General features: G+C 47.6%; 6 protein-coding genes across 6 annotated transcripts; 1 reads left to right on the forward strand and 5 right to left on the reverse strand.

Moving 5' to 3' along the window:
• Window positions 1-6,915: 6,915 nt before the first annotated feature.
• Window positions 6,916-7,297, reverse strand: N7519_007084 (uncharacterized protein; the record flags this gene model as incomplete). Its single annotated transcript, XM_057293860.1, is given in 2 exon segments — window positions 6,916-7,208; window positions 7,222-7,297. 2 exon segments carry the CDS (start codon window positions 7,295-7,297, stop codon window positions 6,916-6,918), a joined length of 369 nt encoding a protein of 122 aa, XP_057148671.1.
• Window positions 7,298-7,373: 76 nt separating this feature from the next.
• On the reverse strand, window positions 7,374-9,578 carry N7519_007085 (uncharacterized protein; the record flags this gene model as incomplete). Its single annotated transcript, XM_057293861.1, has 2 exons — window positions 7,374-7,627; window positions 7,697-9,578. The coding sequence occupies 2 exons, from the start codon at window positions 9,576-9,578 to the stop codon at window positions 7,374-7,376; spliced, it is 2,136 nt and encodes a 711-aa protein (XP_057148672.1).
• A 2,451-nt stretch (window positions 9,579-12,029) lies between these two features.
• On the reverse strand, window positions 12,030-12,254 carry N7519_007086 (uncharacterized protein; the record flags this gene model as incomplete). Its single annotated transcript, XM_057293862.1, has 1 exon — window positions 12,030-12,254. The coding sequence occupies one exon, from the start codon at window positions 12,252-12,254 to the stop codon at window positions 12,030-12,032; it is 225 nt and encodes a 74-aa protein (XP_057148673.1).
• A 1,892-nt stretch (window positions 12,255-14,146) lies between these two features.
• On the reverse strand, window positions 14,147-17,067 carry N7519_007087 (uncharacterized protein; the record flags this gene model as incomplete). The annotated part of the gene is made up of 3 exons (XM_057293863.1): window positions 14,147-16,490; window positions 16,560-16,765; window positions 16,966-17,067. 3 exons carry the CDS (start codon window positions 17,065-17,067, stop codon window positions 14,147-14,149), a joined length of 2,652 nt encoding a protein of 883 aa, XP_057148674.1.
• Window positions 17,068-18,182: 1,115 nt separating this feature from the next.
• Window positions 18,183-19,728, reverse strand: N7519_007088 (DHHC family palmitoyltransferase; the record flags this gene model as incomplete). Its single annotated transcript, XM_057293864.1, has 4 exons — window positions 18,183-18,738; window positions 18,829-19,023; window positions 19,076-19,556; window positions 19,617-19,728. The coding sequence occupies 4 exons, from the start codon at window positions 19,726-19,728 to the stop codon at window positions 18,183-18,185; spliced, it is 1,344 nt and encodes a 447-aa protein (XP_057148675.1).
• Window positions 19,729-21,151: 1,423 nt separating this feature from the next.
• N7519_007089 (uncharacterized protein) lies at window positions 21,152-21,598 on the forward strand (the record flags this gene model as incomplete). Its single annotated transcript, XM_057293865.1, has 1 exon — window positions 21,152-21,598. One exon carries the CDS (start codon window positions 21,152-21,154, stop codon window positions 21,596-21,598), a length of 447 nt encoding a protein of 148 aa, XP_057148676.1.
• Window positions 21,599-23,009: the final 1,411 nt, after the last annotated feature.

A 23,009-nucleotide genomic window follows, 5' to 3' on the forward strand; every position in this document is an offset into this window, starting at 1 on the left:
GTACCTATACCGAGATATGTACTCAACATCCATACGGGTAAACCTGTTTGCTCGTGACGTTAAGATCGAATAACGTCCAACGACCCACAAAGTCTAGAATATTACCTGACCCATGAAGATTAGCGTGTGGACCTCGGGATGGACTCGAGGCTAAAAAAGCGAGCTAGTTGACGTTGTCCTCGGATCGTGCAGAGACCAGTTTCAGGTACGGCTTGGGCTGAGAAATTCGCGTCGGAGTATATCGAAGGAGATCGGCGAAATTATACTTGAAAAGAGTAAATGAATGAGAAAAAAAAAATGAAAGGAAATAAATTGCCTTCTTTAGAAGACGCGTACGACATAGTAAATCTAGTAAGTTACACCGATCTCTCAGCTTCTTTCCACGGCCCAATTGTCTCAAGAGAAAACTCATTCAACTAAATAAACTCGAAACAGCCTAACGGCGCCCATCGCCATTTTCTCTCTCTGCGTTCGTGGGACCCGTGTAACCCTGTCGATCTTATGAACTAGTACTCCGTATGGAGGATTATAGGCCATGTTTGACAGAAGGTTAGAAACACACTCTGATATACGCATTTATATTTCAGAACAGGGACTCATCCCTCTCTTAGACGCTAACGCTAGAAAGAGCATCCGTGATAATGGCCAATCGAGTTGAGATTCACCCCAAGGATGCGGGCCATCCGGGTTCGCTCTATCCCAGAACTATTCTAGCGGCATCTTAGTCAATCTTGGCATTTATTTTTCAATCCGCTCGGATTCGAGAAAAAAAGAGAAAGCAAAGCGAAAGAAAAAGAAATGAGAGATGCAAGCCCCAACCTTCCCCCTCCAATTTTCTCCGGGCTCTGTCACCGATACATGACACTCGAATCCTTTCAAGCATTTTTTGTTGGCCCCTGTGCTTCATGTGAAATGGCCGGAACGCTAAATTGGCGCCTAGGCACCCGTTTTCGATGTCCATAAAGGTACGGACTACGGAATAATGGCTCTCAAGTGGATTTAATTAATTTTTATACTCTTGTCTCTCCCCTTCTTTGTCGGGGTGGAGACATCCCGGCACGAGTGGACTAAGACTTATGGGCTATCCTCGGCGGTTATTGGACTATCCTCGGGGGCAATAACGGCGCCCACAATGATGACTTTGATATCGAAGATTTGAGTTTCTCTTTTCACTTTGGTTCTCGTATGGCCAAGGGACGGGTAACCGGCTGCGGCTCTCGCCTACTGTATCCATGGAAGTCCAAGGGATACGGAGTACGGAGTACAATATACCTGTGAACAACGTTATAATTTGGTCAGGAAAGGGAAAATATAGTGCCGATTGTTGCGCAGTGACTTTGCATGAAGGTGAAATTATGGGCGTACAACAATCCAACTTCGGAGGTTTAGACCATGCACAATTTAAAAAGTAAAAAGTAAAAAAATAATTAAAAAGTAAAACTCTCTATATTGTATACTCTTTTGAGAGTGCTTCCAGAATCAGGCTAGTCTCATCCATTCAGCTACACAATAAAGACACGGAAAAAGGTATTGGAAATGCACCAATGAAGTTCTGCCCAATGGGTCGTCAAATATGGGGGGGATTCCACAGTGTTTGAGGCACAATCAGGAACTCAGAGACTCAGCCCTGAAGGTTGGAGCTAAAATCAGCACGGTTGCATGGCCCCCTTTTCTTTTCTTTTCTTTTTACTTTTTCCCTCATTTCTTAGGGCTAAGAGAAACGATGCCATTTCCACGAAGGCCTGTCATTGGCATCTATGATTGATGATCCCGCGGTCTTCCGTTAAGCCGTACCCGCAGTCCCACAGTAATTTTGGAGTCAAGCTTGATCAGAGAGCAATTTAGGAAAGGAAAGGAAATTGTGACCCACATGGTCCATGCGGACAACTCCGGAATATGGCATGAGATTTATTTAGATATGTCAAGATACTTATGTTATTTTATTTTTCTATTTCTCGAATATCTCAATTCCAACCAAAGCTGAGACGAAGCCAATGTGTCCACCTGACAATTGTTACACACAGTATCACTGATCAAAGTGGCTGGGGCTGACGGGGACGCAATCGGGGACGAACCAGAGGGCAAACCCCTGGGCGGATCAACCGACAATCCTGGCCCCCTTTTTGCTCTAAATTGTGCCACTACCGCCCCGGATCGACTACGGACCTGGAATGGTCCAGAGCATTATCAACCTTGGAAGTCTTTGACATCGTGAAGCTCCCTATTTGCCGACAAGGCTAAAACTTCGCTAATGGATGAACCAAATTTCTTTTCTTGGTCTCGGTCTCGATCTCTTGTCGATCTATGGAAGCGTGCGTCATGTTCGGACAGACAAAGACCAATGAACCCAGGTGGCCTGTGCGAGAGAGAGAGTGTGTGTGTGTGTGACACCGTTTGGATATGGGATTTTCATTATGCGGGAGACCTTCACCCTAAACCCGATCAAGCAAGAGAAAGCTGGGTTTGCAATCACTTTGTCATCAAGTGGCTTGAGCTAACCAGTAGAATGTCCTCGAGCTCCTGCTGGCTGTGGATAGAAAGTACATATCAAGATAGTTCAAACGCGCCATCTAGCGCCAACACCCAAGCGAGTGACGAGTGACTACACCTTACTGGAAGTAGATAACAAGCAACACTCCGTTCTGAGGAGGTTGTGTTCACCCGGGGGCTTGAAGCCCCGAATTAGAAATATCCGGGACGAGTCTTCCGTGATCTTTTAGTCAATCGCTCGATTCCTTGTTTCTGATCGACAGAAGAATGATGCAAAACCAAGTTTGATAAAGCAGACTCCCCGACTTCCACGTTGGCCTAGTGTAACCCTTGCTTCTTGCAGCTACAGAAATGCAGGCGAGCTGTCTTTCTCCCTTCACCTCCAGAACTAGCTCGAATTTCTGCGAGAAATTTTCCTGTGCGAAGCCACTCCGAACTTCGGGGAGATACATGCTCACCGGAGCTCGGCAAGATGTCGACACCGGTACGACCGTATGTCCGATTACTCAATATCGACGCTCGGCCCCGAATATGGAAACAGACACCAATGGACACGGGGCAATTGAGGGGCTGTAAGCCACAATCTAGTAGATCGCGGGTCGGGCTATCGTACAAGGGAAGGTCGAGTTGAAGTCTTGATAGTCTTAGCCGCTTGGCAGACGCCCATGGTTACGTTGGCTGCGCCCATGGGACCCTGCCCAGATGCCGAGGTGAGTTGGATATTAGTTTTCTTCATTTAGCCATTCATTAAAACGAAATACAACATACATATTTTTGACAATGCATATTTAGGAATTCAACCCCAAATTAAAGTTGACACACCCCGGTCTTTCGTCCATGCGGATATTGACCACCCTGCTTAGTCTGCTTAGTCTGCAATGATCTGCCCCAGGGCTGTCAACGGCTTCAAATCCTTGAAGACTCAGCTTATAATTAATACTTATAGCTTATATCATTATGACTCCTTCCAAACTTTACAGGCCCATATGCCAATCAATGAGAAAAAGAGAATAATAATAATAATAATAAAAAAAAAAAAAAATGAGTAAAACATTCTCCGCATTCCGGATCGCCCTAAGACGGATATGGACCCCCCCTTCGAACCAAACGGGATGGCGCCGAGAAGAGGAAATGATAAACCCCCCCCAAAAAAGAACGCACAAATCGAATATGTTGCATTGCCTCTCTCACAGCTGGTTCCATCTACTTCCTACGTTGTATATTGTACATGTACTTATTATCTCGAACATCCATAATCCATAGACGCGATATACCACCTGGGCAGGTGGATGGATCGTTTTAACGGCCCCACCATCCGGATCCAAACAGAGCTTCGAACGTGCGATGAGGTATTTTCTATTATTTTTAGCCGAACCTCGATGTCTCTAGCTTTGTGCAGCCAAGGTCCGGCACAAATTGAAGATTACCACACCGGTCTACTCCGTACTCCGGCCCCAGCCGCCAAAAGCCGTAAGAAGTCGGGGAAAGATCATAACCCGGGGCGCCGACTGATATTATTTGGTACAGGGATTGTATCATTTGCATCCAATGGAAAAGGCAACCAGGAAAGGGTGGTCAGTGGTAAAGACATGCAGATATTATGATTCTAGTTGCAACGGCGATATGTGGCCATAATTAATATACGGGTTTCAGCTCTTCCACGCGCTCTCTTTCATACACCGAATGTTCCCTCGAATCCTTTCGAAATGTTTCTAGCCTGAACCATAAAAAGCCAAAATACAAAGTTAGTCCTCACCGCAAACTGAAACTTTGTGAGCCATCCCATGTGGAAGAATGTTGAAACCTGCATGTACGCGGTAGCGCGTCGCGTGGCCGGAGCGAATTGTTTCAGATCTTCCTGTGTTATCTTGAGGCTGGCAGGTGCGTGGGAAAAAGACAATGCAAAAAATAATAAGGAATTTTTTTTTTTCATTACTCGGTATTTATGAAATATAACACAATTTCGAGGATCACTACAAAGATGGGCAATTGCCATACACACACCGATCTTATGGGAACTGTACCGCATACACTGAGTTGTCTGCATACTGCACCGTTTAATCGAGGATCATAGCTATCCCATGTCTACGTCAGAGCCTCGGGGAAGAACAACACCGAATACGAACCTTGTATCTTCCGTCCCATATCCTATAATAAGCCCTGATATAGCTCTGGAGGTGATAAGCACTGAATCACTGGCTCCGGAGTACGGAGTCGATCGTAACTAATTCGTCGCCCCGGGCCCCCTTAACAACCTTATGACACAATCGGGGCAAGTGAGCGCGTTGTGTTTGCTTTTTTTTTGGCTTTTGCCCCCATGTGCCACGACGATCTTGGACAGGTTCGGGATGGTTGCACCCAGTCAACCAATCTTGATTTCTGTACTCCATAGGAGGCGTAAATGCAATATCAAAATTCGCTGAGCCAAAGTAAAGGTTCGGCTGATATCATAATCATTTCGGAGATACTCCATACGGACTATGGAGCCACGGAGTCCCCAAAAAGACCTAGGATAGGAAATTATAAATCACATTGTGACGGGAGAAGATCGTATCAGGGATCAGCACGTTCCCGTAGGTTTCATCTCCGCAACGGAGGTAAGCACTGTATATGGACAATTTATAGAATCGAGATCGGATTGGACAATTCCCTGCCCTTTGATGTACCAATATAGTCATTCCAATAGCAAGATCTCTCCCGACAGCCAAGCACGCGGACCCAGACGCCCTGGCCCAGAAACAAGCTCTCTCTCCACCTTCCTTGTTCTGATTCATATGGAGATCGTCTTTCTAGATTCCAAGATAGCTTTTAGCTTATGATGTTGTCTACTCTCATACGCTGTTATACTCCGTTCTATGGACTGCTTTATCGTGGAGACCTGTTCTGCCCTTCGCCACATCCATGACTCGCGGCATAGATTGCTACCTGGTTTCCTCGCCATCCATTAGCAAACGGCTGACCCACAGGTTCTGGATCCTCAAATCGGATGTGATTTCATGACTGCATCCACAGTAATCGTAAATCGGACGTCGTATAATCTACTCTATACGGAATACAGCAGGCAGCATAGCAATGGTGCTCTGCAACACTATGTCAATGGTTCTTGGTCTTTGGTTCTTGTTTACATGAGGCACATTAAATGCCGCATACAACATACGTATGTTCCATAACTAGTCCTAGTCCCGGGGACTTTCGACTCCGATGTGATGAGAATGTCTCCGACTTGATCAAATCTCCTCTTGTAACCCTACTATAACCTTTTGGGTAGGTGCTCCCAATATCTGTTGACGCGATGTGGAATAACAAGTGTGTACATAAACACTTAACCAACACTGGTACCTATACGGAGTACCGATACTCGTGGTGCAAGGCGTACGTACTCCGCACACATAACATAGGTAGTTACGACCAATTCCCATCCCAGCCTATATCCCTATATTCTACTATGACTATTCACCCGTGCAAAATGGAAAGTACCAACAAGGGGGCCTCAAACATCGAACAAGAGAGGGGTAGCTTTTGTTCTTCTACGTATAATCCCAAGGCAAGGTGTATACAGGGTATCAAGTTGGGAGTATTACTCGGGATACTCTGTACGCAGTATTTGTGTCCATAACAACTTGCCATAGACATCTGTAGATTTACAACTTTATGCCTCTTGATTTCTAATTACCAAATCCCCACTTTATCACCAAAAGAGCTTCGGTGAAATCCGACAAGGATCCAATATAGGAAATCCCTAATTGTTTGCCAGGCGTATGTCTAGAACCTGCAGCCACAATGCAACTACGGTAATCTCAGTGTCCCCCCTATTTTATTTCTGCTTTTTAGTTATCTGCTTCCTTTTGGGGAGGGGTTTGAAAATGATTGGGATTTAGGCGCTGTTGGATAATTTCCCGTTGGGATGGCACAGACACTACGGGGTACTCGATACTCTGAAAAGCGGGATTAAAAAAAAAAAAAAAAGAAAAAGAAAAGAAAACATTGAATCCTGACACAATTGCATTTGGGTGATGCTCTTATTTGCTTTTTGCTTGACATTCCCCCTCCTGCGCTTTTAGGAAGGGCGCTTGATTTGTATTTTCCTTAGCGCTCTTGTGCTCTCCAGAGGTGCAGACGCACATACCAACGCAAAAGTAAACATCTAAGAATGCAGGTCTGCTATCTCTCTCCGGGGCTCTTTCCATCGGGATAATGTAATGGAATTGACTCCATCTGCAGACTCCATTGTATCCACCGATCCAGGAATAGGTAACACAAGCTGAGAAAGCAGCGCATGCGTGGAGCAAAAAATGGACCACAGCATCCATCCAATGAGCCGCACCACTCCGAGGTAACCTCGTGTTCGTTGTGTCCAGTCCAATATGGATTACTGTGGATGCGGGCGCGGGTGGCCTAGCAATTGATCATCGTTGGGTTCCGCAATCAAAGACTCCGGGGCCTCATTGGCTCGGAAAGAATCCAGCGGCGCGTTGCGTTGCATGCGCAGGCGTTGTTGATCTTGGGCATCCCCTCAAACAATATGACAGATGCGTACGGAGTGCATTCAACGCAGCCATAGATTGGTATGGAGGCGGTGTACTTTGAGATAAACCGGAGGAAAAGATACGACTCGAGACTGAGATTATGGAGGACCTTGGGACGCGCGTAAATTGGATGGGTGCTTGCATTTTCGCCTGCAGGGGCTGGTCGCATGGTCTTCGTCCCCAGAAGGATAGCTGCATTAGTTACATTTGTTGGAGCCAACATGTGAATCGACATGTGAACCGACGGTTTCCTTCGCCCCTATGCACTGCGCGAACGCCATTGTGGTTTCAACGGGCTCGATGCTAGTTGCAGGCCCTGCCAGGCGTATCGAAATCTTGAGCCATTGAATGATTCTCCTATACCGGCGCAGCAGGTGGATTGCTCATTCTAGACCTTTCAGCCTCATGCATTGAGTTGGTCGAGGCGCGTGGTCGCGACGGCAAGGTCATCTTCTGTGCGGTTGGTGCAGGAGCGGCTTCGAGCTCCTTCCAGGGTTCTTCCTCGCCCTCGTCCTCGTCGTCGCTGGAAGACTCCTCGCCCCGGCGTCCGTGGCGTTGGGTCTCATCTCTGGACTTGCGTCTCTCGCGCAGCTGTTCCTTGTGTCGGGTATCTATGGGACTCAACTGTGAGTATTTTATTTCAAATGCGATTCCAGGATATACACAGCAGCGTGACTTACCTCTAATCTCCTGTGTCTTCACAGCATACTGCTGGATTTCCTCCTTGCTCAAAACCCTCAAGACAATCACATAATCCGATCGCTCCTCGAACCGTTCATTGCCCGCTTCCAATGCCTCCGGATTCACGAGTCGCCGGTCGATCTTCGTCCAGCGAGCTCCCGGTGGGATTCCCTGCTTATGGGCGTCTTTGAGGGGAGCGACGCCCTCCCTCACCGGATTGGGTTCCTCCGGGAATGCCTCACGCGGAGGCTTGAGGATTCCTTTAGGAGGACCCTCGGGCTCCTTTGGAGCAGGCGGATCGACAGCAATAAGTCTTCTGGGGTCATCTTTGGCCATGTCAAGTGGTGGCGATCGTCGCGGCTCAATAGCGTGGCCATCCTCCAGCATGCGGTGGGAGCGAGAAGAACGGTATCCACGCGAGTGGTCTCGGTCTCGCCTATGGTGCGAGCGGTCCCGACTGCGATCGCGGTCACTTTCGGTGTCTGTGCTGCTGTGTCTGCGACGTGCGGGCTCACGCCTGTAGTTTCGCAAGTCTTCGTCTGACGTGTCGGCATAATCGCTGTGCGTCCGGTGCCGCCGTGATCGACCGTGGCGACGAGCGTCGGCGGGATCCAGGTAGGCCTTGGTTCTTTCATCGCCTGGAACGGTTTCTACCAGCTCTTGCGATGGGTGCTGAACGGCATCATGCTCATGATCGCGGTGTGGGCGTCTGTGCTTCCGTCGCGACGGACGGAGATTTTCGTAGTCTGACATGTCGGAGTATCCGCCTCCCAAGGCCGCTGTTCCAAGCCCCATAGTAGCGAGAGCGCCCGCGTCATGTGGCTTCGCATGGTGGTCTTCTGGATAGTGGTACTCCCGATCATTCGCATGGCGCGCTCTGTGGGCACGGCGACGGCGGCGCTCGTCGTGTCGAGAGGGGTATTCATCGTCAGAGTCTTGAGGCACGGCAACCAGGGCTTGATCGTGGAATCCATCCTTCGATCTGTGCGGGTCCCGATGATCATCCTTGCCATGCGTTGAGCCTCGCGGCCGTTCACGCCCGATCTTGTCAAGGCCCCACGATGTCGGGGGTGGGCCATATTGACGGTCTTTCCGCGCTGTCCACTGAGGATTTTCTTCTGCGCCAGTGATACTGAGCGGCCGATCGAGTGAGTATCTCGGTCCGCGATGGCGCGGCTTGACAGGATAGTCCCGGTCGAATTGCTCACGGGCGTTGGTGTATGAATAGGCATCAAAGTCGTCGATGTCGTCGCCTTTCCTCAGCCCGTCGTACACTGGATACCGTGCTGTACGAGGCGGTGGATGGACACGATGTTGATGCGGACTGTGATCATTCCTGTATCTAGCATCATTTCGTGAGCCGATATGGCCTGTGTCGCTCGCATAGTCGGTGCTGTAGATTCGGCGATGTGCGGGATGCCGAGGAGAAGCAGGGGCCATATGATGGCCGGTGTCTATGTGCAGAGGGCTCGGGGTACGGCGGTGAATTGAGTGGTGCACGGGCGACAGATGTTGACGGGATATGGAAGGTACAGATAGACGCACTGGTGTCCCGTACTCCGCAGCTGTCGATGTGTTGCTTCTGTGCCTGGTGCGGGGCTGGACGCTGTATTCGGTGCGCTTTTTGGCGGACGCAGTCGGATCACGGACTCGATGGGAGGATATTTGGTGTGCTTCGAGTTTCGATGGTCGCCCTGAGCGGTACCCATAAGCACTGGTGTATCCAGTATCAGATGGGTAGTCGGCGTAATCGTAGCGCCTGGGCGCATCATAAGGGTCGTAGGAGGAGCTTAGTTCTACCATGCCGGTTGACGCTCTCATGGGATCAATCATGGAGTGTCGGGCTCGACTTGGAGACAAATTTCGGTAATGACTCGACATTTTGGGTAAGAAGGGTGCAGATGATGATAAAGCCTGGCCGGTTGAAATCAGGTGTGACAACTATCCTCCGGTCGGCTTCGAGAGATTGAGTATTTAACAATCCGAGTTGAATTATGTAGAAATGCCCAACCTGGTCGGTTGGCTCGGAGGCGAAGATTAGAGAGTCGAGGAAATCGGAGCCGAACTTGACACGAAGCCTGGAGCCCAATAGTTGCCCAACTCAACAATGAAGGGGATTCAGAAGTGTGTTGAAACGAAACGTGTGGACAATGACGCAAAAGTGGGTTGAGGGTTGGACAAAAGGTTAGTAAGAAACGCCAAGGAATTTCCAGGGCTGAGTTATTCAAAGTCTTTGGAAGGTTAGATGGAAGTAAGTAGTTGACAAGGGAAGGATAAGAGATGAAAGAGAGCACAAATAGATATAAAATAAATATAAATATAGATATGATTCCATGGATCTAGAAGGTGTGAACCTTTGGAACTCAACCTGTCAACCGTGGATACCATGTGTTGTTCCCGCTCTTTAACTATGAAACTCCCTTGCTTCATATGCAAAACACACCCCCGACAGGCGGTCAAGACACTCACTTTCATTTTTGTTTCGCCCGGGCATTGCCCGGGATGTGAATGTGGGTTTGAGAGTTTGAGGATCCACAGATGTTTTGTGATTTCACTTGAGCCGCATTGTACAAAGGGGAAAAGGGTAAGTTATTCTTGGTGAAATCTAGTGGGGGAAACATAGGTATATATCCCCAGGATCCTTGCTTTTTTATACCTAACATTTTCTCCCAACTTGATTAATATAGGAAATAGAGGCTGTGCAATTAGATGAATTGGCTCGATCTATCCGTGTGATGAGGTCATACATGGAATCTAAGATCTGCTGAGACAACTCTGAAGTTTGCCTCTGGCTTACGGCAGTGTATAGCCGCCAGTGCGCCATATCATATTTTTCCATATTAATCTTGACTGTCATACCGCCAATTTACTATTACCTACAAAGTCCAGTGATTAATTCTTACAATATCAACTTCTATAGGGTCAATTTCTACAATATCTCGATTTCTATAACTAGAATAGTCGGCCGCTTATACCGCCGTAGTCTTTTTAGTAGTCTTCTTAGGTAGTCTCTAACAACTAGTCTTTTATTTAGTCTTTTTGGTAGTCTTTTTGGTAGTCTTTTTGGTAGTCTTTTTGGTAGTCTTTTTGGTAGTCTTTTTGGTAGTCTTTTTGGTAGTCTTTTTGGTAGTCTTTTTGGTAGTCTTTTTAGGCAGCTTTTTAAGATGTCTAGTGATATAGATATTTTCTCCCTCCTATTAGTTTATTAGATAGATAGTAGCAGAGGGCTATATATTGTGAAAGGGAACTTCTCTATATATAACCTTCGATACTTCTATAATATCGTCAATAAAGTACATACACATACACTAGCTTTATGAAACGTTCTGCTGGCAAAATGCGATATGGCGCACTGGCGGTTATACACTGCCGTACTCTGGCTCCATTAAACATTCTTTTTTTAGAAAGTTTGCTTATCTTTCTCGTCTAAAAGAGAGTAAAAATACCACAAGCTATTATTAACATATCTAAGTTCATGGTATCCACCTGGGCAATTGGACTGTCTCGACAAGTTCCAACGGAGGCCACCCAGATACTTCTTTCCAATCGGCTGGGCACGATGTAAGACGCAGATCTAGGCCTATAAGAGTACGGGATTGTGTCTAGGTACTTTTATACTCCGTAGCTCGCAAAATATAATCTTATAGAAGGTTCCCCTCACGAAGTTCGAACCCCTTCTCCCCTAGCCACTACCTTGCCCGCACAAAGGTTATACACAGGTCGTGCATTTATTAGGAACAGCGAGCACTACATGGATATTGTCTTGGCATATCCACAATAATCAAAGAAGCCAGAGCTACTGAACAACAAAGTCCAGGGAGCAGGGCGAATCTCCCACTCCCTAGCACCCGGGAAAGGCATAGAGCCAGACCTCTCAGCCGAGGCGCAGACTCTGCACGAGAACACATGAAACAAATATTCGGGTTTCTACAACTAAACGCCCAACAACCCAGCTATTTCAGTATAGGGTATGACCCCACCCGGTCACCCAGTAATAGAAGCCTTACCTTTACCTTCAATATAAATGGCCCACCTCATGTGGAAGGCGGGCAAAGCGCCTACAACCCCATTATGACCCGTTCCTCTGCCGAAGACGGTATGTGCCCAGTCACTAACGCCAGCACTGATAACCAAAGTTTCTAGATCTCTGGTATACCCGGGCCCTGCCGCAAAATACCATCATCCGGGGCCCAGATTGTGGGCTGCTAGGCGCAATGCTGGCTGAGCACGACCCGGGTCGCGGGTGAATATGTCGGTATCAAATAGACGGGCGTGCCGCCACGCTGTTTCTCTCGCTCTGGCTGGTTGGTTTCGCTTTCGCTTCACCGCTGCTTAAGCACTGCCGGCTGCTGTTTTCTGCGTCTCTTTGCCCGCCGGGTATTTCGTTCCCTGTGCTTGTGATTTCCACTCTGTGGTCATGGCTCTTTGGTGGTTTGAGGCGCGCCTTTTCACCTTGGGTTTCAACTGGGCTTCTATGCCTGGGCTTTTGGTGCTGTAATAGGAGCCCTGGTCATGGGCGTCTGTGTCGACACTGGGATATAAAATAGTGTTGGCCATGGCTAGTTTGGCGGCCTTCTCACACTGCTTCATACAATCAGACTTCGAATTGGCTTGGTATAACTCTATCTATAGTTAAAATCCCTCATCCAACTCGTTCAAAAGCTTTAAGATACCCCATATCATCACCCCACAGATCAAAATATCTTCTCCACTAGTCAGTTTATCCATTCGAACACCTGGAGTCACTATGTCTGCCTACACCATATCCAACAACCTCTCGAATACCAATACCGACAGCGAAGGACAAAATTCAACTCATCTCTTGCATGGCTGGCACTTGGCCCAGCCTAACCATCCCTCTTACGCCGACGTCATGAGCAGCCCGCTGATATATCGTGCACAACGAATTCTGGCTCCGTATCCGGATACCATACCCGTGCTCACGCCCGACTACCTATCTACCGGCGCTCCAAGACTGGTGCCACAATGGTGGAGGTGCTGTGGGTGTAGCAACTTGGTCAATCCGAGTCTAGCATCGGAGAAGTGCTCGATTTGCTCGCATTCTGAGTGCGGGAATTGCAGCACAGAAACGGTTCCCTAGAGTTGGATGGATTGTGCGGGAGCTTGTTACGTTTGGGGTGTTTGGGTTACTTATTTTCCTTTTTCCAATTTTCCTTACTTTCCTTTTCCATTTTTCATATCTATTGATTCTTGTCTCTTTTGTTTGTTGTCGTGGGACATTGAGGATGTTGGAAGATATACTATAGACGACAGTCTCTTGCTGATCCTGGGTAACATTCGGACACAGTGCCGATAAATCCTAATAATCTTTATCTGCTTCCTACTGTAGTAGGGTACTAATTTCCCACGAAGTATAACGCAAATTAGTACATGTCTTCAAGTCCCAGAATGGATCTCATAACCGTTAAAAGCTGTCCTTCGCAGGCCTCGGAGAGCTTGGAGAAACGCGGAGACCGGAGAGTCTATCAGATCAAGTGTTCTTGTTTTCCGTAAACTATTCTTATAATACGGCGGTTTGGCCGAGTGGTTAAGGCGATTGAGTATGTGTTTCTGATATGAAATTAAACCCAAACGTCCACTAACAATACTTACAGTTCGAAATCAATTCCGTTCGCGGGCGCAAGTTCGAATCTTGCAGCCGTCGTTACTTTCTTTTTTTCTCCCATGGTAATCTTCCCAGCCCCACACGCGTTCTCGGGATCTGTTTCACATTGTGGGATCCTCCCACATTCCGAGATTTTTTCTTCTATCAACTTTATATACAATTTTCTAGCACAAATAATGCCAAAAAAAATCCCTACTTTCGAGGATAAAATTCTAAAGGCTATTAGAGCCTACTATTAAAGAAAAAAAAGCTAAATTCAAGCTATTAGCGGGATTTCGGAGTCCGGTATAGCACCTTATACGCGCGTATTTATCGGCGTAGAAAGGTCTCCACGCGCCAATAATAATAAGACCCATAGGTCTAATTTAAAAGAGTGTATTAATTAGGCAGTTATAATTGCTAAAATTTCTTATAATACGGCGGTTTGGCCGAGTGGTTAAGGCGATTGAGTATGTGTTTCTAATATGAAATTAATCCTAAGCGTCTACTAACAATTCTTACAGTTCGAAATCAATTCCGTTCGCGGGCGCAAGTTCGAATCTTGCAGCCGTCGTTGCTCTATTTTTTTTCTCTACCTTGAGTTTAAAGTCTGTATTATGCCAAGAATCTTCGAGTATGATGCAACGATGAATATTTATTTTGAAATGGGGCCTCAAAATGTACAGCCAACCCCTGTTGTAACAAACCATAGGAGACTGGTCATAAATTTCGTTATATCCAGGTTTTCGTCAAACAAAAGAAGCTATCGCTGTCTTAGCCTTAGTGGACATCCATCTCTCTCCCTTGGGCGTCAGGCTCTTCTCTTCCTTCGGTCGATATCTCCCTAGGAACAAAATAAAACTTCCCCATTGTCATCCGTGTAGGCACCACCGATAAATGGTCGTAGCTGAGGATGGGCCTCGATTTGCCTAGTACACCGGTGGTCAACGTACATGAATCGTCGAGGTCTTTGGCATATCTCAACAAAGTCGTCGCCGTTTAATTCATCGACTAGAGTATTTGCCTTGCAAAGCATGCTCCTGGTTTGCGAGTAGGCATATACCACTTTCGTTTGGCCGCTGTATGAGTCTTCGAATGAGCACCGAATGGCGAGACGGGAGGCAGGATCGCTCTCTATAGTCGTCTTGGCGAACATATTGGGGTGTCTTTCTCCAATGGGCGACAACTCAGCTTTGACCCAGACATCCCTATTTTGTATCTCTGATATCTTGCACGGGATCAAAATAGACATGTGTCGAACGTACATGCGCACAGTGTTTTCGCTGGATCTAGCACCTTTATATTTCGTACCGAGGAGCCAGACTAGCCGGTTATCGAAGCACGGGGCGGGTCTATCAAGTCCATCTTGGTCCGAGATCTCTGAATCTTGAATAGCACCCGAGGCAACGTACTCCGGTTCCTTAGAAATTCCAAACTCTTCGGCGGCTTTCTCAATGTCGTGCTCGTCCACGTCATCGGCTTCCTCGGAGGGGACACCTGATTGACCAGCACCTGATTCGCCAAAGCCTGGTTCGCCTGGTTCGCCAGCAAGTTCTGTCCAAAGTGACTTCACATCGTCTATAACCTGACGCGGAATCGCACCACGGCGACGCTGAATTGACGGGTGGATTCTTCGGATCCGAGTTGAGTGCTTTTCCTTTGGTTGTATAAGGCTAAGAACAAGAACTCCATATCTCAAAGAACCGCCAGCCGCTTTGGTTAGGCGATCGAGGTCTTCGTGGCTCTGGAACGACCTGTTTGCTAGCCAGACCTTTAGGATCGGCTCAAGGTCAGCTGGCTTAGCTCGTGGAAGACCATTGTCTCTTTCGTCAGTCCATTTGCGAACGATTAACGACACAGATAGGGCAGACTCATAGAAGCCTCCGAAGATTTTGATATCCATCATGATAGATGAAAAACGAAAGACATTCGTTAGGTCAAAGGCCTGTCTCCCCTGGGTAGCCCATAGCCTTGAAAGGGGCTGGCGGGAACGGATGAATAGTCTTTTGATTCTAGACTGTTGAATTTCAACCCAGACATTATATTTCCTGCCCTGCAAAGTAATCTCCACCCGCTTAGACTCAGCATCATCAGGGATGGCCACCTGCTCTGCCCTATCTCCGCAAATAATCACAATCCCGAGATGGCTCCCACGGATCAGGGCTTGCGTTGCTTCCCGGAGGACCCTGATATCTGCCAGTCTGGGTGGAGCAGCTTGGAAAGACGTTGGAATTTGCACATAGCTCTGCAAGTTGTATGACCAGATCAGAGAGTTTGATTGGCTGAACCCACTCTCTTGCATGCCCCATGGTAAGTTCACCATTGCGCCCCCAGAGCTATATTCATGGAATGTGGTGTTGTCGATGATCACGCCGATAGCCGCCTTGCAGGATCCTACCGGACGAATGTAGCTAACTTCAGCAGCTCCATTCATCTCTTGAAGTCTGGTAGTTATCGTCTGAAACCATGTTTCAATCTCGACTATCTCCTCCTCAGGCTGGGCCCAGTCCTGTACTTCCATAGGAAGGGGAAGTGATTGCTCGAGGGTTGAATTCTGTTGAATTGCTTTGTGGAGAGCCTCATGACATTCCTTTTTGCCCATGTGGCTTCTCGTCGGTAATGCGCGTTGAGAATTTTCTTCCACCCGGGAAACTCGCATAGAGGGCCATTCGCGGATTTCGGGGTCTGGGGATAGGGCGATCGGTTTGACAAACCGGGAACGCAACATTGGGGCTATTTTCTTTCCTTGTAGTAATGGTGGCATGACATTGAGACCCATCCCTGAGTAGTGACCGTTGTTTTCTGGGCACGGTCCAAAGATATCCTCTAGGATCGAGGAAGGCAAAGACTGGAACGCTCGACAAAAAGTCATTTCAAGAAAGTTTTCGAAAACCAGTTCAACGAGATTATCGATATTCGCGGGAAAGGTCATAGTCCAGAGCCGGATGAAGTTCGCAACTCTTAATCCGTGGCCAATCTTGATGATCCAGTAATGTAGAGTTCGCTCTGATGCGTTGCGAATGGCAGTATGGTGTTGTGATAATCGTTCTCTCGGGATGCCGGCTTGTCCGATATATGGTCGTAGGTAGTCAAGATCATAAAGATGCGTAACGAAATCCAAATACCCAGCATAAGGATCGTCCCAGATTGTCAAAATCGATGATTGCATCAAGCGAATCTTATGCAGCCTAGGGCAGAATAAGTTCACATAATTAGTAAATGTATATAACTACTACTGTCTTGAATCAAAGGCATACTCTTGTGTAGTAATAACCTTTCCCTGGAAGTCTCTGATCTCCGGTAAAATTGCCTCGTACGCTAAATCGACGAAGTTGTTTTGGCTTCTAAGAGCTTTAACTATGCTTTTGTAAGGCGCACGGTCAAAGTCGATTTCAAGCCGTCGATCTGATAGTATGAAATCAAGGAGTTGATTCATAACCGTCCTCAGGTTAGGGAAAACAACCTAGTCAAAAAGCTTGTTAGTGGCTACACCTAGGTATGAGTTGTAGGGGTATTATTGCCATACCTGAAAGACGGGTAGTCTGTCTTGACTGATGTTTGGGGGGACCTTAGGTGGACCTGGTTTCAGCTTGCAACAGCCACAGCAGGGAAATTTTCCACAATAGTCTAGACAGCGAGACTCGGGAGAGAAAAGATTATCACAGCGTTTGCATACTGGGTGACAGGTATGACCCGGGAGTACGAACTGGCAGCAGACCGGGCAGTAGCGACGTAGGTCTCGTCTCTGCCCTTCACTTTTCTCATGATAGTAAGGCTGGCGCGACGGAGCCTCGTGCTGCGAAGGCAGGCTCATAGCTTAGAACAGTTGATGGGGACTGTGGCTGATACTTGTGTCGACAGACCTACACACACACACACAGACAGAGAGAGAGAGAGAGAGAGAGAGAGAGAGAGTTATATTTTCTGCCTAACTGCCATAAAGCTCATGTCTATATAGCTTCATGGGACAAAAGAAACAAAGGCAAAAATAAAGCCTGGAAATACCTAGTAAAAGCAAAGCAAAGGAATCTGTCATAAACTGCATGAAAGCATCGCTGGCATGAATGCCTTAACAGTCAATGATAATAAATGGTGATAGAGTGTTAAGATCTACAGAGATCATGGTGATACAATAAGGTGTCGACAAAGGTGGAGTCATCCTGTCTTTTTTCGGCCAAATACCTACCTACCTAACATGTAGGTACATAGGTAAGGCAGACTTGCCCAGGTGTGCATCTAATATGTCTAGTAATTTATCCGTACAAATTGTCAATTCTAGGCAACTGTCCACTCTTCTTAGGAGAATTTTATCATTAAGATTTTCCTAGTACGCTCGCTTAACACCTGATTCCTATTAGTTATAGGCCCAGAGACGATTCAATTTTAATCTCTTTTTTGTACCTTTGATATGTGTCCCATCTCTCAAGTACATGAAGGCTGCCATATCATGCTTAAATGACCTCATAGGTGCTCTCTCATTCCAAGGTAGCCATAATTCTATACCTGAAGGCGAGAGATAGTCAATGGGAATGATAATTTTTCTGGAAACGTGGTTGGACGTTATTGAAGCCAGTAAACCAAGATAAACGCCCTGAACATGTGGAATGCGCTGGAAGAACAAAATTTTTTTTCCCAACCTCTTCCTTTGTCTACATGTAGTTTATCTGCCATCCAATGGCTCAAGTTTCTAGATCAAGAGATCTACCACAGGAGGCCTGTACGTAATGGCGACGACATTCAGCCCTGAGGGGGCTTCAGGTTATCGGAACATAAACCAACTTACTACAGCCAGGCTAGGCCAATAGTGTATATTGTGGAGACATATTGCATTAACTATGGGCGTATCCAAAACATGCCCGAAGCGCACCAAGCGCCCCGAACTATTGCTCGCTAGGAGATTTTTCCCGGTGGCTTTGCCCCGAATGTGGGGACCTCGGAACAGCAGCCCCGTTCTCGGGCGGCGGGGCCAGTCCAGCCTCCTGCCGCAAGCGGGTCACAACGGGTCCCAGGGCAAAATGGCTCTCCATGCTACTGTGGTCAGCACATGGGCTATGTTTGATCGGCAGCAGCCAATCGAAGACGGTGTATCCCATGACCTGCTGGAGATTTTTCAATGGGCTTCCTAGGTCGAAGGGATTCTCGCCTGGCAGAGTGTGGAGGATGGCGAAGACGTGGCGTTCGCCTGGGGAGGGGTTTGTTGTTTGCGGCTGGGTTGGAGAGGATGGTGGTTGTATTGGGTAGGATACCATGCGGTATGTTGGCGCCCAGGGGGACTCGGCTGCCCAGAGTCGATCGAGGAGGTATTCTGGAACACGGATAGCCAGGGTCCAGACGGCGGTGCGCCGGTTCAGGTTTTCGATTGTTGTGATGTTGAGGATGCCCATTTGGACTGAGCTCAAGGTCATTCCAGCGGCGAAGAAGGCAAAAAGGCCGCTCCTGGTAATTTTCGTCAGACTTAATGAATTCTCTAGTATCCTGTGGGTGAGCACTTACAGTCCAATGCAGACACACCAATGGGGGGTTTACTCCTCCGGTCTGGTTGTAAGGTCAGTAACAAGCATCTCGGTGAGTTGAACAGCGGCTCGTGGAAGTCTTACCTGGCGTCGGATCTCCCCTGTAAAATAAGCAGACACTATGAGTGCAAAGGTACAGAATATGCAAGTATAAGCAACGAATTGAATGAAGAATTTGAACGATGTCTCCGACACCACGCCTCCAACCCTGCATTCTGTCAGCTGGATACCGGGCCTGCGGTAAGGTGTTATCATCATACCAAGGACAGAAGTGATCCATTTTGCGCACACAACGACCCAACTCGCGGCAGTGGTGCGCCCTATCTGTCTTGTACTGACAGCACGTAGTGCACCAATGTGGCCGGCCATCCTCCTGGCAGACGAAAACATCTCTTGTGTAGAAGCTCTCCAGCCCAAAATCTGACTGGAATGCGGTGCCTACAGCAGTGGAGTTCGAGCCTCTCTCCACATCCGCGTCTGCCTGGTCTGTCTTCTCCGGATCGGGTTTGCGCGTGCGTTTCTTCCCACGATGGCGCTTCGATTGCTTTGCGTTCTCGTCATCTGCCACTTTTTGTTCACCGAGGGGAAGATATCCGGGATTCCACATGACTTGATAATAAAGTTGCAAATATGAAACGACCATGGGGATTAAGAGAACGTAATAGATCGCGATGATCGCGGCGCCAGCGCCGACTCGGGGACCTCGGTTATAGGAGGGTAACGGATGAATTAGATAGTCGACTTGGTTTCACTCTGTTAGTTTCTGGTGAAGACCCTCGACAAATTTCGCGAAAAACTCACTGCATAATGGTTTCGTGACCGCATAGGAAGCGTAAATCACAACGCCGAGTAACACAGGCGGAATGAGCCTGGATACCACGACGTTGGCGCGCTTCTGCGCGGGAGACGCCATATATACCGAGTCAATACAGCGATATCGTATGCATGAATGTAATAGGTAATGAGGTAACCTTCCAAGGTTGGAATGAATGCGCTTGCACGGATCGAGTAGTAGCCTGGAGGGAAGACGTTGGATCAAACAGTGCAAACCTGACATAATCGGAGCTAGGCGCCCGTGTCCCTGGGGTTCGTTCCTCCGGGTCCCATGGATTGGGGAATCGGGAGAACCTTGAAACTCCCTGGGAATATTCCAAGCTCTTTTTCTCCAACCTCAGCTACTATGTTGACAACGGGAAATGTCGGGTCTACCATTACTAATTCTATATTTCTCAGCTGCGACCGTCAGATAGGGCCGAATGAGAAATGTCAGATCACCTCATAGTCTAATCTTCTTTTAGATCTTGACCGTGCTACGGTTGTACTCGATAGAACTCGATATAGTATCTGGAAAAGGCACATGGCATGGAATTTGTGCGGGACCCCGGGGTGAGAATTTAAATTAGAAATCAGCCTTCGGGTTTCACAGCATCTCGTAATCTGTAAATTGTAAGAAGCACTAAAAAAAAGTCCAACAATGATGAAACGGGATTTTTGATTTTTGTTCATATTCAGGTGTCAGGAATCAACAACTGGGTGACTTAGGCAACACTGCGAAGGGCGCGGGACACCTGACTCGATGACTCTTCAATTTGCTTTACGAAGCAGCCGGTGCCTGGAAAACCAGGAAAGAGTGGAGTTTATCGCACGTCGTGGAAGCCAATTGAGCGAGTTCATTTACCAAGGCATCAATGTGGTGAGGAATTCAAGTTTATGACGCTGAAATGTAGACCGTTAGTTCGGGCACCCGAGTCACCATAACCCGTTGAGCGCCCATACATTCTCCCGGGTAAGCCAGTCCACTCGAGACGGTGTGAGCATTTGCTTAGCCCTGGAATAGTGGGCCCGTTTTGACTCAAAACACCAGGTCTTCAGAAATGATTCATAGATTCCTCACATTCTAGGCGCAACTGTGGTGCCCTGGGGCAATCACAGAGCCCCGGACTACACTAAGCCACTCCCTTGGGCAACCCATCACGCCGGATGATGTGCAACTAAGGTCAACTTTCACCCATTGCCCCAATGACTGCCCGGGTAACTAATTTGGCCTTAACCCGATGTGGATCTCTCGCAAGGCAGCCTGGGCTGTTGACTGTTCGAGGAACGCTGCCTTGCGCTTCTGGTTTCTGCTTCTTTTACATCTTATTCTAATTTCTTCACGGTATATAGTATCCATAAATCCTGATTCAAATCTAATTCCATTCTCAAACTCAATCAACACATCCTAGTATCAGTCCAGACCCTTTCCCGTTCTACAACTATAAAGTACTCGACTCTACTTTCCAGATTCTTCCATCCTGTCTCCGATATCAATCCAATCTATCCAACCCATAACCTCAATGGCTTCTTTGTGGTACTGCTGCGGCTGCAACTTCGGCCCTCACAACGCGTCTCTCTACGACGCCTGCATCCAGTGTGGAAAACCCCGTTGCGCTCGCTGCGTTGACGAGAAGATCTCCGACAACATGAGCATCCACTCCCACTCTCACAGCTCCAACCCAGTCTCTGCATACCCAACTGCCGTCACCATGCACACACCTCGCACTCCAACCTTGAAGACCACAGCCACGTCCATCGTCGTACCAGAGCTCCCCGGTCTACTGCCTCTACCACGGGTCGACTGCACAGGCATATCGCCAGCCTCACTACCTGGAACAAGGCACAACATGTCGACCTACATGTACATCTGCTGTGCATGCGGAGATGGGCCTAAGATCTACAACCATCAGCCCCAGTGCGTGATGTGCAGCCACACGGCCTGCTCCAGCTGCAATTATGTGAAGTGAGACTTTTTGAAACGCCTTCTCGCGGGCCGAGACAGGGTACTACAAGTACAATGGTAAGTGACCCCGATGCTCACTCAGCATTTCGGTGGTTCTTGAAGCTGACGGCTCGGCATAGTGATTCTGAACTCTGTTGCTTTTTTTTGGATGATTTTATTTTTTGTTTCTGGAATGCTTTTTTGTTATGCAAAGCGGGTCATGGGTCATGAGCATATATCCTGGTGTAATGCTTTTCATTTTCATATTTTTGTTAGACTAGAATTTTGTATACTTGCGGTTTCCTGATTTGGTTTAGCGCACAAGACCGGGGCTGGATTCCCCGGGTCTGCCTTGTTTCATTTCCAATCTGATTCTCATTTTGATATCACTTTTTTTTTTTTTGGGCTTAGTATAGCATCAATATGACTATTATTGAATACTCTTTCTATTTTAAACGCCAAGCAGTAGAGTCATGATCTTCACGACGTGCAGCAAACCCCCGGTCCTGAGCCTCACGGGCACGGCCTTGAATTATCATGGTTGGTTGGAATAATTTGCGGCTCGGCCAAAAATGGACCCCGCTATATGCTGAGTGATGTATGCAGGCCAAGATGAACTACCTAGGTAGTCCGTGTCCGTGTCCTGTTCTTGTTACCGCTCCTTGAGCCTGCCATCTGCAGCAACAGCCCTATGGCCCATACTGAAAGAAGCGGTCTTGGTACTTGGATGCTAACACAGACGAGGTCCATTAACTCTCGTTCTCCGCTTCTTTGACCTTTTGGCCCTTTCTTTTTACTTTTCTTACTCTTTAGTCTTTACTTGCTGGGCTTATTTCTTTGCTCTGACATAGACTCAGCCCCCCCTATGGCATGATCTATGATGTTATTCCCATTTCCCCCATATCCTCCCTACTATGACATTGTAGCCCCCACCTACTTTTTATTGACGTTGAGGCTGTGCTGGACTGTGCGCCCCGGAACGGGTCTTGGCCTTTTCCCTCTATGCCCAAGTGGGCTTGTTGTCCCACCCTGGGACTCTTGTATGTTGTATATGTTGTGCTGTAAATTCGCATAGACTTACAATATCCACAACTCATCCCGTCTACTAGTGTTTTTCTTGGTTTCCTTCCGTTTATGGTTGCCCGGTCGCTGACTTCGCTCTCGGGCGCTGGGCACCACACCTTGGCATCTATATAGACGGATATACTCCGTACACAAATATCAATACAAAACGAGGAACAGAACCGAAAGCGAGGAAGCCCCGGGCCAATCAGCAAGAATCTGTTGAATCCAAGACATCCGGTCCGCTGGTCTGCCTTGCCTTGACTCAACTCGTATAGTTCTGTTGCTAGAACAGGAAAAATGTCATGGTTACATTATTTTAGAAGTTAGAATATTAAAATTATTAAGCTCACCGTGTACACTCTATTATCTTC

This window comes from Penicillium mononematosum, assembly GCF_028829835.1.
Source record: "Penicillium mononematosum strain IBT 11891 chromosome Unknown utg000003l:1.0-8172316.0:1.0-8177699.0, whole genome shotgun sequence".
NCBI classification, from domain to species: domain Eukaryota; kingdom Fungi; phylum Ascomycota; class Eurotiomycetes; order Eurotiales; family Aspergillaceae; genus Penicillium; species Penicillium mononematosum.